The 15349-nt window shown below is 46.7% G+C and overlaps 1 protein-coding gene across 3 annotated transcripts; it reads right to left on the bottom strand.

Annotated features, from left to right (window-relative positions):
- Positions 1-748: 748 nt before the first annotated feature.
- On the bottom strand, positions 749-11764 carry LOC132385340 (uncharacterized). 3 transcript variants are annotated; one of them, XM_059957379.1, is made up of 5 exons: positions 11583-11764; positions 9924-9999; positions 8576-8935; positions 6915-7313; positions 749-5963 (listed from the first exon to the last, which is right to left on the bottom strand). In XM_059957379.1, exons 2-5 carry the CDS (start codon positions 9964-9966, stop codon positions 5767-5769), a joined length of 999 nt encoding a protein of 332 aa, XP_059813362.1. In that variant the 5' UTR covers positions 9967-9999; positions 11583-11764; the 3' UTR covers positions 749-5766. The 3 variants fall into 3 exon arrangements, with proteins under 3 accessions (XP_059813362.1, XP_059813360.1, XP_059813361.1); XM_059957377.1 differs by having other exon boundaries at positions 9924-10104; XM_059957378.1 differs by lacking the exon at positions 11583-11764 and having other exon boundaries at positions 9924-10151.
- Between the last annotated feature and the right edge of the window lie 3585 nt (positions 11765-15349).

Here is a 15349-nt window from a genome sequence, read left to right on the forward strand (position 1 = left end):
CCTGTCCTGTAAGATCATGCCTACATCAGCACAGCAGTGCAGTGCAAATGGGAAACAGAATACACAATACTATTAGAGTTACAGAGAAAATCGGGTGCAGGTAAACAATCAGGGCCACAATGTTCTCATTGGAAGATCGGGAAGTCACAAGACTCATACCACAGCTCCCACAGTTGCTACCTGACCTGCTGAATGTTCCCATTATTTCCGGATTACATTTCCAATCTCCATCCCCTACTCCCTCACTCTGGGCCGAACACTTCAATGTAACAATGATATATTGCCATAAATACAAGATAACTACAATAAATATTTACAACACTGATCCCTCTCACAGCAGGGAGGGATAGTTGCTGTTCGCATCCTAGAAAGCAGACTCCATCATTCCCACATCTAATTCCTTAAGAGGTGTGGGAAAGGCAGAAATTAGTGGCATGAGATTTTGAACAGTGTGAAATGCCTGTGCTTGTATACACAGTCCAATGCCAGGGTTTACATAGGTGACCCAGGGATGCACGTACACCCAGAGGTCCAGTAATTCCCCCCCCCCCCCCCGATACATTGGACGCCTGAGAGAACCATCAATTCTAACCGGGAATAGGTTGGGCTGGAATGTCACAAAACTATACAACACAGGTAAAGGTCCTTCAGCTGGTCTTTCCACAGGGGAATTCCTCCCCTCTGCAAGTGTTTTTTTGAGGAGGTAACTATAAGAATTGACAAGGTTGGCTCGGATACAGATCGGATGGAAAGTTGGGTCGATAGAGACAGATGAGAATTTAATACAAATGAGGACAAGGTGATGTATTCTGGGATGTCAAATTCTGGTAGAACAACCACAGTTTATGATGGGACACCGGGGGGGTGGAACAGAGAGTCCGTGGGATACAATTCCAGAGACCCCTGAAAGCAACTACACCATGGGACAGGATACTGAAGTCATACAGTGCAGTTCCCTTCAGAGGTCAGGGGATGGAATGGAAAAGCTGGGATGTTATGTTAGAACTTGACAAGATACTGGTCAGACTGCACTGTGATCACTGTGTGCAGATCAGCTGACTGCACTACAAGAAGGTTGGGGTCACATTGGAGGGAGAACCGAGGAGATACACTATGATGTTGTCTGGATCGAGAGGTGGGGGCTTTAGTCATGTGGAGTGATTAAACAGGTTGGAGCAGATTCCTGAGGGCAGACGATGGACATGCTGCTTGAGGTATCAGCCCTGCTGATTGTGGGATCTCACTCTGCATTGGCACCCTGTGCACGTCCATCCAGGCCAACATTCTCAGACATTTTTTCCGATGTCTCCTGGAGGGACAACAGAGGGGAAGGTCACAGAGTCTGTTCACCGAGCAACAGAGGCGGTGAGCGATGTGGGGCATCGGACAGCACATCTCGAGTACTATCATTGCTACAGCTAACTTACAACACATCAGGGTATTCACTTCAAATCTTATCTCTATCTTGTTTAGCCTCTTCACTTCAATTATCTTGATTATGAATTGCAGCAAGTGAGCAAGCCGGTAACTCAGTCTTCACCATTTCAGTAACAATCTGAATATCCTTCTTTAATCAATATTGAAATATTATTAGCCCTAGGAATCTGCCCCCATCTTTCTTTTTCAATCTTTTTATTATTGTTATTAATATCAACAAAATACAATTGATACATAGATAATGGGATTACAAACATACACATTTCAACTGCACATGAAAGAATACATAAGCAATGATTACAGTATAAATGAGTATTCCCAAATCATGGATGATACAATATATATATAAACAAGGCAATTCTAGGTATATCATAATATATAATAAAAAAACAGTAAAAAGAAAAAAAAATATGCAAAAAACTAATCTAATAATCTAATAACGAAAAAAAAGCAAAAAAGGAAAAAGAGAAAAAGAAAAAACAAGGGCTGTTTATAATATCGCACAAGAATACAAAACCATCAGTGTCGTCAACTCCGATCCTCTCAACATAAATAAAATCAAAACTGGAAGATCAAATAGGCTTGAAACGGGTCATATTATATCATATGAAAATATTGAATAAATGGTCTCCATATCTTTTCAAATTTAATAGAAGTATCAAATACATCACTTCTAATTTTTTCTAAATTTAAACATAACATAGTTTGAGAAAACCAATGAAATACAATAGGAGGATTAATTTCCTTCCAATTCAACATCATAGATCTTCTAGCCATTAGAGTAAGAAACGCAATCATTCGGCAGGTGGAAGAAGATAAATGAAGTGAGTCCATCATTGGTAAACCAAAAATTGCGGTAATAGGATGGGGTTGTAAATCAATGTTCAATACCGCAGAGATAATATCAAAAATATCTTTCCAATATTTTTTCAAAAGCAGACACGACCAGAGCATATGTGTTAAAGACACTATTTCAGATTGACATCTATCACAAATAGGATTTATATAGGAATAAAAATGAGCCAAGTTATCCTTGGACATATAGGCCCTATGTACAACCTTAAACTGTATTAATGAATGTTTGGCACATATAGATGATGTATTAACTAATTGAAGAATTCTATCCCAATTCTCAATAGGAATAATAAGATTAAGCTCTCTTTCCCTATCATTTTTTGTCTTATAAAGGGGCTCAGAACGTATCTTCATAATTATATTATAAAGTTTTGATATAAGCCCTTTTTGAAAAGGGTTTAATTCAAACAAACTCTCCAAAATACCTGAAGACACAAAATGTGGAAAAGTAGGAAGTACAGTATTTAAAAAAATGCCTAATCTGTAAATATCTAAAAAAATGAAATCTAGGCAAATTATATGTATTAGATAATTGCTCAAAAGACATAAAACAATTGTCCAAAAATAAATCAGAAAATCGTAGTAATCCCTTAGTCTTCCAAGTCGAATAAGCTTGGTCTATAATTGAAGGGTGGAAAAAACAATTGGATACAATAGGAATATTTAAAACAAACTGAGTCAACACAAAAATTTTCGAAATTGAAACCATATACGTAAAGTATGTTTAACTATCGGGTTGTCAATTCGCTTCGGCAATTTAGAAAGAGCAAAAGGGAGCGAAGTCCCCAAAATGGAACCCAGTGCAAAATCTGGTACCGATTTAATTTCCAGGCTCACCCAATGAGGGCTAAAAGATCCATCCCAATCTTTCAACCAACATATCAAATATCTAATATTAACTGCCCAATAATAAAATCTAAAATTAGGCAATGCTAACCCACCTTCCTTCTTTGCCTTCTGTAAATATATTTTACCTAACCTGGGATTTTTATTCTGCCATATATATGAGGAAATTTTTGAATCAACATTAGTAAAAAAAAAAGATTTCGGAATAAAAATTGGTACCGCTTGAAAAATATATAAAAACTTAGGTAGGATTATTGCTATTAAGATGGTTATTTTACCTATCAGAGATAAAGATAATGGTGACCACTTAGTAAACAAGCATTTAATCTGATCAATTAAGGGTACAAAATTAACTTTAAATAAGTCTTTATGGTTTTTTGTGATTTTAATCCCTAAGTAAATAAAAGAGTCATTAACTAATTTAAAAGGTAAGTTTCCATAAATTGGGACCTGTCTATTTAAAGGAAACAATTCACTCTTATTAAGATTTAATTTATCTCCAGAAAAATCACTAAATTGAGCCAACAATGATAAAACTACTGGAATAGATTTCTCAGGATTAGAAATAAATAATAATAAATCATCTGCATACAAAGATAACATGAGTATCTGTCCCACGATTAATACCAAGAATATCCTGTGATTCTCTGATAGCAATTGCCAAAGGTTCTAAAGCAATATCAAATAATAGTGGGCTAAGAGGACAGCCTTGTCTAGTGCCCCGAAATAAACGAAAAAAGGGAGATCTTTGATTATTAGTAAACACCAGTATGATAAATCAGTTTAATCCAGGAAATCCAGGACTAAAATTAAACTTCTCCAATATATTAAATAAGTAAGGCCATTCAACTCTGTCAAATGCTTTCTCCGCATCTAATGAAATAACACATTCTGAAATATTATGTGAAGGAGTATACACAATATTCAATAACCTCCTAACATTAAAAAAAATTAACGATTTTTAATAAAACCGGTTTGATCTTCCGAGATAATTTGGGGTAATACCTTCTCCAACCTGGATGCAAGTAACTTGGAAAAATCTTGGAATCTACATTCAATAAGGATGCGCAATCAGTAGGGTCTTTATCTTTCTTCAATATTAAAGAGATGGAAGCTCTATAAAAAGATTGTGGCAGATTGCCAAATCTAATTGCTTCTTCAAAAACAAGAGAGAGTAGCGGAAAAACATTTTTTAAATTCTGCTGTATGCCCATCCGGACCAGGTGCTTTCCCTGAATTCATGGAGGAAATAACCCCTTTGATTTCTGCCGCCATCAACCACCGTATTTTAATCATTCCCCAATTACCTCCAAGTTTAATACCGCTCTGATCCTATCAGAATACGACCACCCATAAACCTTTGTCGCAACCTTCACTACTTTCCCCACCACCGCCTGTGCCCTTTTAAACTGAACACGGCGCGGAGCTCGCCGATTGTACTTCTTAAGGAACGAACCAGTCGCTGTCAATCACAGGTGTATAGCCAATCAGATGGGTGTATCAGACAGACCCCAGTGCATTGATTGACGGAGGTGTTTGTGCCGGCAGGGTCTGCATTGAATGATGTGGAGAGGTCTGGAGAAAGGTGAGAAGTCGTCTTTCATTGTTCATCCCGAGCAGTTGCATGACAGAGGACTCTCCCATCGCCGGGCTGTTCGCAGGGACACACAAGGAGACGGACATCAAGCGCAGCTGGCAGATCATCAACTCGGTGAAAGGCGCCATTTGGTCCGCCCGGACCCCACTGTTCATCGAGATGTCCGTGGATGGGAGCTGCCGTCTGGCGACAAGAGACCGTGCTGAGGGAGGGTCTGAAGCTTGGCTCGGGCACCGCAGGGCTCGCTGAGGAAGGGGCCCAGTGCAGTGTTCCTTCACTACTGGAGAGGGAGGGGCCGGGTTGGGTGAAGAAGCCCCTCAATTGTTGTAGTAGTGTACGTGAGTGACAACGATCCTATTGGTGTTAAGGAATGGAATCGAACACTAATGAAAGCTTTGACTAAGAATTTAAGAATGAAAGGCCGCTTGTTCTTGTGTTTTTTTAAAATTATGAATAAAGATATTCTTCAACTATAAAAACGTTGACAAACCTTTGGAAATCCTTCTAAGCCAACACATCTCACCACAAATCCATCGGGCAGTGGTCTGCGCGGAACTATCTGCAGACACTGCGGGACAGCGGCCGTGGGGTGAATCGCTGAGCAAACGGCAGAATGCCTCATCGCCAGATCGCAGTAACAAGCACAGAGTCATGCTGGGCTGGCGGTGAAAGTGTCCCTCCCGGTAAGAATCTTCCTCCATCATGACCACCACACGTTACCTTCGGGACGGCTGTGATCGAGAACAGACGGTCAGCGCCTCTTCGCAGACCGTGGATTCGCTCGGAGGGTGTGGAGACAGAAGCAAAGGTCTGAGTACCGGTTCATCCCCATCAACTGTGAAACGAAGGATTCTCTGCGAAACAGACTATTTCCTGATCACACACAGACAGGCATCAAGTATTGCTGGAAGATGATCAGCTCGATGAAGGACGTCCTTTGGTCTGTCGGGAATCTGTTGGTCTCTCCTGACGGTGAGATGTCGTTGGGAGAAAGTTGGTGATTGGCACAGTCCAGGCCGCAGGAGGACGGACTAAGGAAGTGTCCCGGGTCCGCCAGCAGTGCTCCGCCACTGTCTCCGTCCTTTCAGAGTCCGCACATTACGGAACTGAACTGGGTGCGCTGGTTCGCTCTTGCTCTTTGGGAGCCGATACGCGGTGGTCAGGAATAGCAGTGCGAGCGCCTTCAGGCTGAGCAGGATGTAAAGAGGCAGTGGCTCCCGGGGAGAACCTGAGAGTAAATCGGAGTTCAGAGTGAGACGGTTCACCGAGGCGAGCTAGGGATGGGATGTATTCCGAGTGTAAAGGGCGGGTTTCTTCTTTTTTTTGTTACTGTTGGGAAAGGGTTTCTTTGTTTTGTTTACAGGAATGTTTATTTGTTGCGAGAGAGTGCTGGAAGCTTGTTTGTTAAAATTTACTGATAACAAGAATGGTATTCCTTTGTAAACCAAATGGGGATTAATGTTCATTCCTCTGAGTCTGTAAACTATTGTTGACGGGCTTTTGGGCAGATCGGCGCGAGGGAGTCGAGAGAGAGGACGCAATGATGTAAGCTGGGCGAGGATCGGACCCCAAGCGGGGGTCCGAGGCCAGGAGGTCTCCGAGGAGGGGGGATGAAGCTAGATGTGCTTGGTTGACCACTCGGAGGGTCCTGAGCTGCGAGTCGAGGAGTTCGGAGGGGATCGAATGGTGGCCAGAAGACTTCAGTAATTGAGCTCCAACGGCTGTGCACGAAGTGGTTTGGACTTTGATAAGTTTGGCGCCTTTTCTTTATTTTTTTCATATATACTGTATCGTTATTAATCACTTAGTTATAGTAACCTTTATAAATTGTACTCATTTAATCGCATATGGTGTGCTGTCTGTTTTTGGGCGAGGCGGGGACATCACACAGCATCCACACCAGCTGATTACCCAGTTTGGCGGGGCCGAAGGCTGCTCCCCCTAGGCCTAGACGAAACGAGCTGAGCGAGCCTGAGGCGACCCAGGGGGTTACACGAGGGTTCAGGGGTTTATGTATAGAATCACATTGCTGGGAGTGGACCACAGGCTGGGATCTAATCCGAGCGTTCAGCGGGATAATATATATGAAATAACAGAACTGGACATGCGGTCCAATCCCAGGAGGAATCAGGGAAGCGGCGGTGGAAAGTGAACCAGGGGAGAGATACCGGAGACTCACCTCGTACCAGGAGCACGGTCCCGTTCCCTCGGAGCAGCAGCTGCCGGTCGGGAAGGTGAACGGACGCCAGGCAGCGGTAGGTGTTGGAGTGGCTCGGGCGGAGGTGCCGGAGTTGGAGGGAGAGTCCCGCGCCGATCTCACTCTCAGGTAGGGCGGCTTCCTGCTGGGATTCCTTGGGGGGCGGGTAGACGACACGTTCCTCTTCCCCCTCCCCCGTCCCGCCGATCACCCAGTAGGGGTAGATTATCACCCGGGGTTCCGTCAGCCCCAGAACTTCGCAGTGCAGCGTCACGTTGGAGCCACTCGGGACCTCCAACCTCTGAGGCAACTGGGACACGTGGAGGGTGGCCAGGGAGCTGTCTGTCACATAGTGAGGGAGGGAGAATGGTGAGGCAGCGTCTGTAACACATAGAGGGAAGGAGAGAGAGAGGTGCATGAGTGAGTTTCTGTAATACATTGAGGGATGGAGAGTGACGAGTAATCGTCTAACACATGTAGAGAGGGAGTCGTGAGGGAGGGTCTGTAATACAAGGAGGGAGGGAGCATAATGAGGGAGCATCTGCAACACATGCAAATAGGTAGAGAGATTAGATAGGGAGCGTCTGTAACACTTTGAGGAAGGGAGAAAATAGTGAAGGACAGAGCAGGGCAGAGATTAAATGTGGAGTGTTATCAAACTGTAAGGAACGAGTTAAACAATATTCGTTCTTAGTATGTGCTAAAATAAAAAAGGAAGTCTGCCAGACAAGATGGTGTTAATCCGGAGCGGAACGGATCTGAGAAAGTGGAAGGAGTACAAGTCTCCAGCCTGGAGAGTAGATCATGATTAATACAAGTTTGTGTCGGGAAGGCGAGGCCTTTGTCCAGGTATCAAATTGTGACCCATCAGAGAGAGTTCTAGCGTGAGAGTTGTGTTAGAGTTTTAAAGGATATCGAATGGAGGTAGTACGGGTAAATCTTTGTGTCAGTCGGGAGAATTTTCTATCAGACCACGTTACAACCAGTGATAATGATAAGAATTGGGGGAGATAGAGAAAAGTACGTCCAGTGAGAGAGAGATGAAAGTTTGTGGGATCTGTGATTCCTTCCGGTATCTGCATATCAGCTCGTTCAGTGGATGGGAAGTGTTTGTTTCTCGCGACATCATTAACACTTCGTTTTTCTTCTTGCATTACATGGTTATATAATTATAATAAAACAATTTATTTTAGTTTAACGTGTGTACAGTTGTCCCCTTTGTTTGTCAATACAGACCCGAATGCATATTGCTGAATCAGTAAAGAACACGGAACGAACTTTCAAACAATTATCGTCAGGCAAACACAGCCCAAAATGGGGCAAACTCTGCCAAACCCTCCCACTTCTCCCCATGTCCTTCCTCCCATTCAACCCGTGTCCATGACATTTCCCTTCCCTGCCCTCCACAGGCGTCCCCTCCTCCCTCTCTCCCACCGCGATTCTCCAGCTCCCTCATCCCCTCAGACTTGCACAATTCATCGAAAGATACACAGATGTACTGCCCATGATCCGGTTAGAGACTGGGATCTAACCCAGCAAGTCAGGAAAATTATATATATTAAAGCGGAACAGGATATTGTATTGGATCCCAGTAGGCAATCGGGAATCCGCGGGGATTAAGGGCAGTGGGACCGGAGACTCACCTCGTACCAGGAGCACGGTCCCGTTCCCTCGGAGCAGCAGCTGCCGGTCGGGAAGGTGAACGGACGCCAGACAGCGGTAGGTGTTGGAGTGGCTCGGGCGGAGGTGCCGGAGTTGGAGGGAGAGTCCCGCGCCGATCTCACTCTCAGGTAGGGCGGCTTCCTGCTGGGATTCCTTGGGGGGCGGGTAGACGACACGTTCCTCTTCCCCCTCCCCCGTCCCGCCGATCACCCAGTAGGGGTAGATTATCACCCGGGGTTCCGTCAGCCCCAGAACTTCGCAGTGCAGCGTCACGTTGGAGCCACTCGGGACCTCCAACCTCTGAGGCCACTGGGACACGTGGAGGGTGGCGAGGGAGCTGTCTGTAACACAGTGAGGGAGGGAGAATGGTGAGGCAGCGTCTGTATCTCAGAGAGGGAGGGAGTGTAGTGAGGTAGCGTCGTAACACATGGAGTGTGGGAGAGGGTAGTGAAGGACTGTCTGTTCACAGGGGAGAGGATAGGAGTGCAGAGAGTAAACGTGGAGTGATAACTGTAAGGAAAGAGTTAAACATTATTCGTTCTTGGTATGTGCTGAAATAAAAAGGAAGTCTGTCAGACAACATGGTGTTAACCCGGAGTGGAACTGATTTGAGAAGGTTGAATGAGTACCAGTCTCCAGCCTGGAGAGTAGATCATGCTGAATTCAAATTTGTGTCGGGAAGGCGAGGCCTTTGTCCAGGCACCAAATAGCGTTCTGGTGTAAGAGTTATGTTAAGAGTAAGAGTTTTAAAGGGATATTGAAGAATATTAATACGGGTAAATCTTTTTGTAAATGGGGAGATTTTTCCATCAGACCACGTTATGACCAGTGATAACGGTAAGAGTTGGGGAAGATAGCGGTGAGGGAGCGTCTGTAACCGGTGAGGGAGCGGAGCGGGGCAGAGAGTGACCCGGATGCATTGTCCAGAACAGCTCGAAGTCAGGCAACCTCTGCCCAATATCAACCAGTTCCTCTGCCGACGACCCCTGACCTTTCCCGAATCCATGACATTCCTCTGTCAACAACACGCGCCCCTTCTCCTTCACCCCTACATTGACATCCTAACTCATTCACCCGAAAACGACGGAATTTCTTCCCAACACTCCGCCCCTTCATGCGTACTATCACTCAATGGGGAACGGGGCCCCACAGACACAGACTCTTTCTGTCATTTGCTCCATCTTTTAATCTCTCTCCCACACACACACACACACACACATACACACACACACACACACACACACACACACACACACACACACACACACACACACACACACACACACACACACACACACACGTGTCTCGAGCAGAAAGAGAAGTTCTTACCCAGTAGCAGGAGCAAGATCAGTTTCCGAAGCTGCGCCCTCATCGCCCAGTTAAAGTATTTTCAATGAATACAGCTCTGAGGGCGCAAAAAGAAACTTAGCACAGTCTTGCCGGGCCGAAGGGACGCAATACCTTGCTGTAGTGAAATGCTCTGAATGGACGTGCAGAACAAAGTTTTTCACTGTGACAATAATAAACCAAGTTACCAGTTACATGTTTCAATTACAATATGCACACGTTGTCTCATTTAGGGAGCCGCGAACACAGCCCAAAGACTGACAAACTCTGCCCAGTACCCGTCCCCAACTCTCCCCGTGACCCCCCACCCAAACCTTCCATCCATAGCCATGACATTACACTCACCCCTATACACGCCCGCTCCATTTACCACACAGTCCTCCCAGCTCCCTCTTCCGAGTCAAGGCAGTAAATAGGAAACCGATATCGCTGACATTGACGTTCAGTGTGCGTCTTCACGCTTCTGTACCTTCTTCATCGTGGCGGCAATGAGAACTAGGCTTCAGCTTAATGTAGAGGGAGTAGAGCAGTGGGTTAAGCACACATCCCAGAGGGGCGCCGGTGTTGTCAGCGAAGTGGAGATGTTATTTCCGATCCACACAGACTGTGGTCTCCAGCTTGGTAAGTCGAGGATCCAGTTGCAGAGGGAGGTACAAAGGCCCCGGTTCTGGAGCTTTTTGCTCAGAACTGAGGAAAGATTGTATTCAATGCTGAGCTGTGGTCAATAAACAGCAACCTGTCATGGCTATTTTTATTGTCCACGTGATCTGAGGCCGTGTGAAGAGTCTTTGAGATCGCATCCTCCGTAGACCTTCCTTAACCTGTCCCTTTCCAATCTATGTTTCTCTACTCTCTCTCTCTTTCTCTCATTATTCTGCCCCCTGTTCTTCTGTTTCGTTTCCCATCCCGGGCTTTCTCCCTCCTAATACCCCAAGATATTTTTCCAGCCCACACTCCCTCCTTATGTCTCTCCCTCTCTATTCCTCACCCCATTCCCCCTCCTCTGCACTTGTCTCCTCCTCACACTGCCCCTCTCTCTCTGCTCCCTCGATTTCCCTGAAACCCCACTCACTGCTCACATCCCCCACCTCCGCCTGGTATCATGTCCACCACATCCTGTTCACCTCTTGTTCCGCTCTCCCCTGTTTCGCTGTAACTAATTCACTGACCTCACTGGCAGGCCAGTTCCGTTCCGCAGTAACTGTGTGTGGTACGGACTCTGACAACACTCCCACCCGATTTGCTTCACCGCTACCGGGGTCTCACCGGCGCTTATTGATCCCGGGCAACGGCAGGTGGCTGGCCAATTATACAAACGGGAACTGGATCCTCTTTCTGGACCAGTTACCTGACTGGTCGTGCGATCCCTCACTTGCCCTAACTCCTCACCGCCCCTCCCGCAGTGGTTCATCAGCCGAGGACTTCAAACTGATTTCCACCGAGTATCGCCATCTTTGTGCTTCAGATGAGGGAGACAAGAAACAGAGAGAGCGGAAGAACAAGAGCGAGAGTTATGAGGAGAAAGAGGGAGGGAGATGGGGACATGGAGATGTGGGGAGACAGAAAGAAGTGGTTAGGGTTAATGGAGACAGAGAGACAAGCGCATACTCATAGAGCTCCAGGCCGCCATCACCTCCTCACCTGCCCCCTTCTCATAGGCTGGCCACTGAGTTCAGTCACCGCCTCCGACCTGTTCCTCCCTTCCCCTCCAGGCGCGCTCTCCTCTTCGTTTGGGAGCAGCCGATCCCATTGTAACTGCTTCCCCGTTGGGGTCGAGCGCTGGCGCTCCGGACGCCCGACACGAGAGGAGCAGCGGCAGCGAAAGTCAGTTCTCTATCACGTCTGACTTCCAGTCCGGGGGCCGGGCTGAATCTGACCATCCGGAATCTCACTTCCATCGGAAGTGGGGGGCGGGAGGAATGGCCGCCCTGAGGCGGACCGAGGGAGCAGCCTTGAAGAGGCAAAGTCACGGAATGAGCGGCAAGCAGTGAGAAAGGGACGGGGCACAACGGACACGGCTTCCCTTTCATCTACCCTCTTCCCCCAATTCCTCATCGCTCCAAAGCCTTCCTTCACCCCTCCCGACTTCTTCCACCCTCCCCATTCTACCCCACCCACACAGACAATGGTGCGAGAAACACAAAACATCCAGTAAATGGCGGTTCTGTTGGAGAAATCGCCTTGTTAATGAGAGGGCAGACTGGTTCATGCTGACGGGATGGGGACAGTAACTCAGATCATCACGCGATACAACAGTGTGTGCTAAATGCCCAGCACATCGAAACTTGCAGCGGGTGATGCAGGTCACGAGCAGACAGTCAGCGGCCACTTTATTAGGTACAGGGGGTTCCTGATAAAGTGGCCGCTCATCGTCAGCGGTAATGGTGATATGGTTCAAACTACTGGAATGACCAAATGACACGAAATTTGTTTAATATACATTTTATTGTGAATAAGGTTTATTTTTGAAATTAAAATCGTTCCACACACAGCTGGAGAATTGGTGGTTGAAACAAGGCCAAGTATCAAGTAGACAACGCTGAGCCTTTATAAGACGCTAGTCAGGCCGCACTTGCTGTATTGTCGACAGTTTCAGGTCCCTGATCTCAGAAGGGATGAGTTGTCATGGGCGAGATTCCAGAGGAGGTTCACAAGGATTATTCCATGATTGAAGGGGTTAACATATGAGGAGCGTTTGTCATCTTTGGGCCTGTGCTCAGTGGAATTTAGAAGAATGCGGGGGATCTGATTGAAACCTATCGAATGTTGAAAGGACTAGATTGGGTGGATGTGGAGAGGATGTTTCCTGTGGTGGGGGTATCCAGAACTAGAGGGCACAGCCTCAAAATTGAAGGGTGACCCTTTAGAACAGAGGATATTTTCGCCAGAGTAGTAAATCTGCGGAATGCTTTGCCACAGATTGCGGTGGAAACCAAGTCTGTGTATTTAAGGTGGAAGTTGATCAGTTCATTATCGGTTAGGGCATCGAAGGATATGGCAAGAGGGGAAAAAGTTTAGGGGTAGCACGAGGAGGAACTTCATGCTTGGGGAGTGGTGGCTGTGTGGAATGGGTTTCAGGTAGAAATGGTAGAGGCAGGTTCGATTTTGTCATTAAAAAAATTGAATAGGTATTTGATCAGAAAAGAAATGGAGGGTTATGGGCTGAGTGCAGGTACGTGGGACTAGGTGAGAGTAAGCATTCAGCACGGACTAGAAGGGCCGAGATGGCCTGTTTCCGTGCTATAATTGTTATATGTTTATATGGTTATACATCAAAGCGTGAACTGTGAAGTGCTTTCGACAGAGACATCTAGCGAATGGGAGTGTTTTCTTTGGAGTGAAGAGGGGTGGAGGGTGTACCTCGTAGTGTTTTTTTAAATAATGAGGAAAGGTTTAAAGTTGGATGATGCAACAAGACAATGATCCAAAACACAGGAAATAAATGGTTTAAAAAGAAGAAAATTTGTGTTTTGGAAGGGCCAAGTCAGAATCCAGACCTTAAAAATATTGGGGTGCTGTGGCATAACCTGAAGAGGGTTGTTGACACAAGGCATCCCAGAAATATTGATGAACTGAAACAGTTTTGTATGGAGCAATGGTCTAAAATTCCTGTGCATCATTGTGCAGGTCTGATCAGCAGCTACAGGAAACATCTGGTGGAGGTTATTGCTGCTGAAGCAGGTTCTCCCAGTTATTAAATACAAGGGTTCATACATTTCCCAGCCTGGACTGTGAATGATTTTAAAATGTGTTCAATAAAGACATGACAAGTACAATTGTTTGTGTGTTAATAGTTGAGGCAGATTGTGTTTGTCTATTATTGTGACCCAGATGAAGATCAGACCACATTTTATGAGTAATTAATGCAGAAAACCAGGGAATTGGAAAGGGCTCACAAACTTTTCTTGCAACTGTATGCATGTTGGAAAGCATTCTGACTGGTTGTATCACGCCCTGGTATGGACACGCCAGTGCACAGGAACACAAGAGGCTGCAGAGCGCGGTGGGTTCATCACAGGTACAAGTCTTCCACCAGCGGACATCCTCAGAAGGAATTGCCAAAGGAAGGCAATATCTATCATCAGGCCGTGCCCCTTTCTCGATGCTGCTGTCAGGAAGGAGGTGCACAAGCCTGAAGACCCATTCTCAACGTTCCAGCTTCTTCCCCTTTGGGCACGGAACGGCACAGCACAGAAACAGAATACTGTGCCAAATAGTTTTTGATATTCAATATTCACCTCAACATTACTCAATATCTCTCTCCATATTGCTTCGCCACCCTCTCTCCCCATCCCCCTCTACTTTTTATCTTCCATCTCCACCCTCCTCCCTCTAGATCCCTTTTCCGCTGTATCCTGGTCTCAAACATTCCAAGGCAGCCTCTCCACACTCAACTGACTCTCCTGTACGAGGCCTGGAGGTGCTCACTCACCACCAGCTGCTCTGCCAGTCTAAGAGTCACTTTCTACCCGGTCCGTCACCGCCTGTGGCCCCTCCCCAGGCCCAGAGCCACTTACTACGTGGTCCAGCCCCACTCCCTCCCCGCTCCTCGCCACTGAGCTGTCCCACCACGGCCCAGACGCGTTCCCTTACCAACGGGCTCTCTCTCCATTCCCAGTACCGCTCCATCCTGTTCCAGAGGCGCTTTCTCATCACCGGACTCTCCACAGTCAAACTGAGCTCCATCTGAACCGCTGAATCTGCGCGTCAGTCCCACTTCTACCTGCTCGCCGGTAACTATCGTTCTGTAGAAACCACCAGCCGCTGCCAATCAGAGATCAATAGCCAGAATGACGGGAGGTGCTTGTGGCGGCAGGGTCTGCATTGAATGATGTGGAGAGGTCTGTGAGGTTCGGGACCCTGCGAAGCCAAAATGCCCTGAGGAAACATGAAACTGGGCGCTGGGAATTTAAAGGGAAACAGGACCCGGTGAGATGGAAGGAACACACCAAAAAGGAAGTTCCAGAACACCAGAACCTCCCAGAACTTCCTGTCGTCTGTCACAGAGGTGTTAGACAACAGCAAGCGGGGGGTCTGGCGATTTTATCAGTTCCTTTGACTGGAAGAAAACTCCGGGAAACGACGTCTGACCAGCTGCGTTGTCGTCGGCTCTGCGGGCCTGGATGAGCCGAGACTCGCTGGAAATGTATAATACTGTGCTTCTCGCTGGCAGCCCGGGGTCAGTCCCACACTGTGCGGCTGTCATGGGGGAGAGACGGTAGCTCAGCTCTTTGAGGACCGTGGGTTTGCGAAGAGGGTCTGGAGAAAGGTGAAAAGTCGTGTTTCATTGTGCACCCCGAGCAGATGCGCGATAGAGGACTCTCCCATCTCCGGGCTGTTCCCAGGGCCTCAGATGGAGACGGCCTCAAATACCATCTATAGATTCGCTGATGATACAACCATTGTTG

This window comes from Hypanus sabinus, assembly GCF_030144855.1.
Source record: "Hypanus sabinus isolate sHypSab1 chromosome 1 unlocalized genomic scaffold, sHypSab1.hap1 SUPER_1_unloc_1, whole genome shotgun sequence".
In the NCBI taxonomy this organism is placed as follows: Eukaryota; Metazoa; Chordata; class Chondrichthyes; order Myliobatiformes; family Dasyatidae; genus Hypanus; species Hypanus sabinus.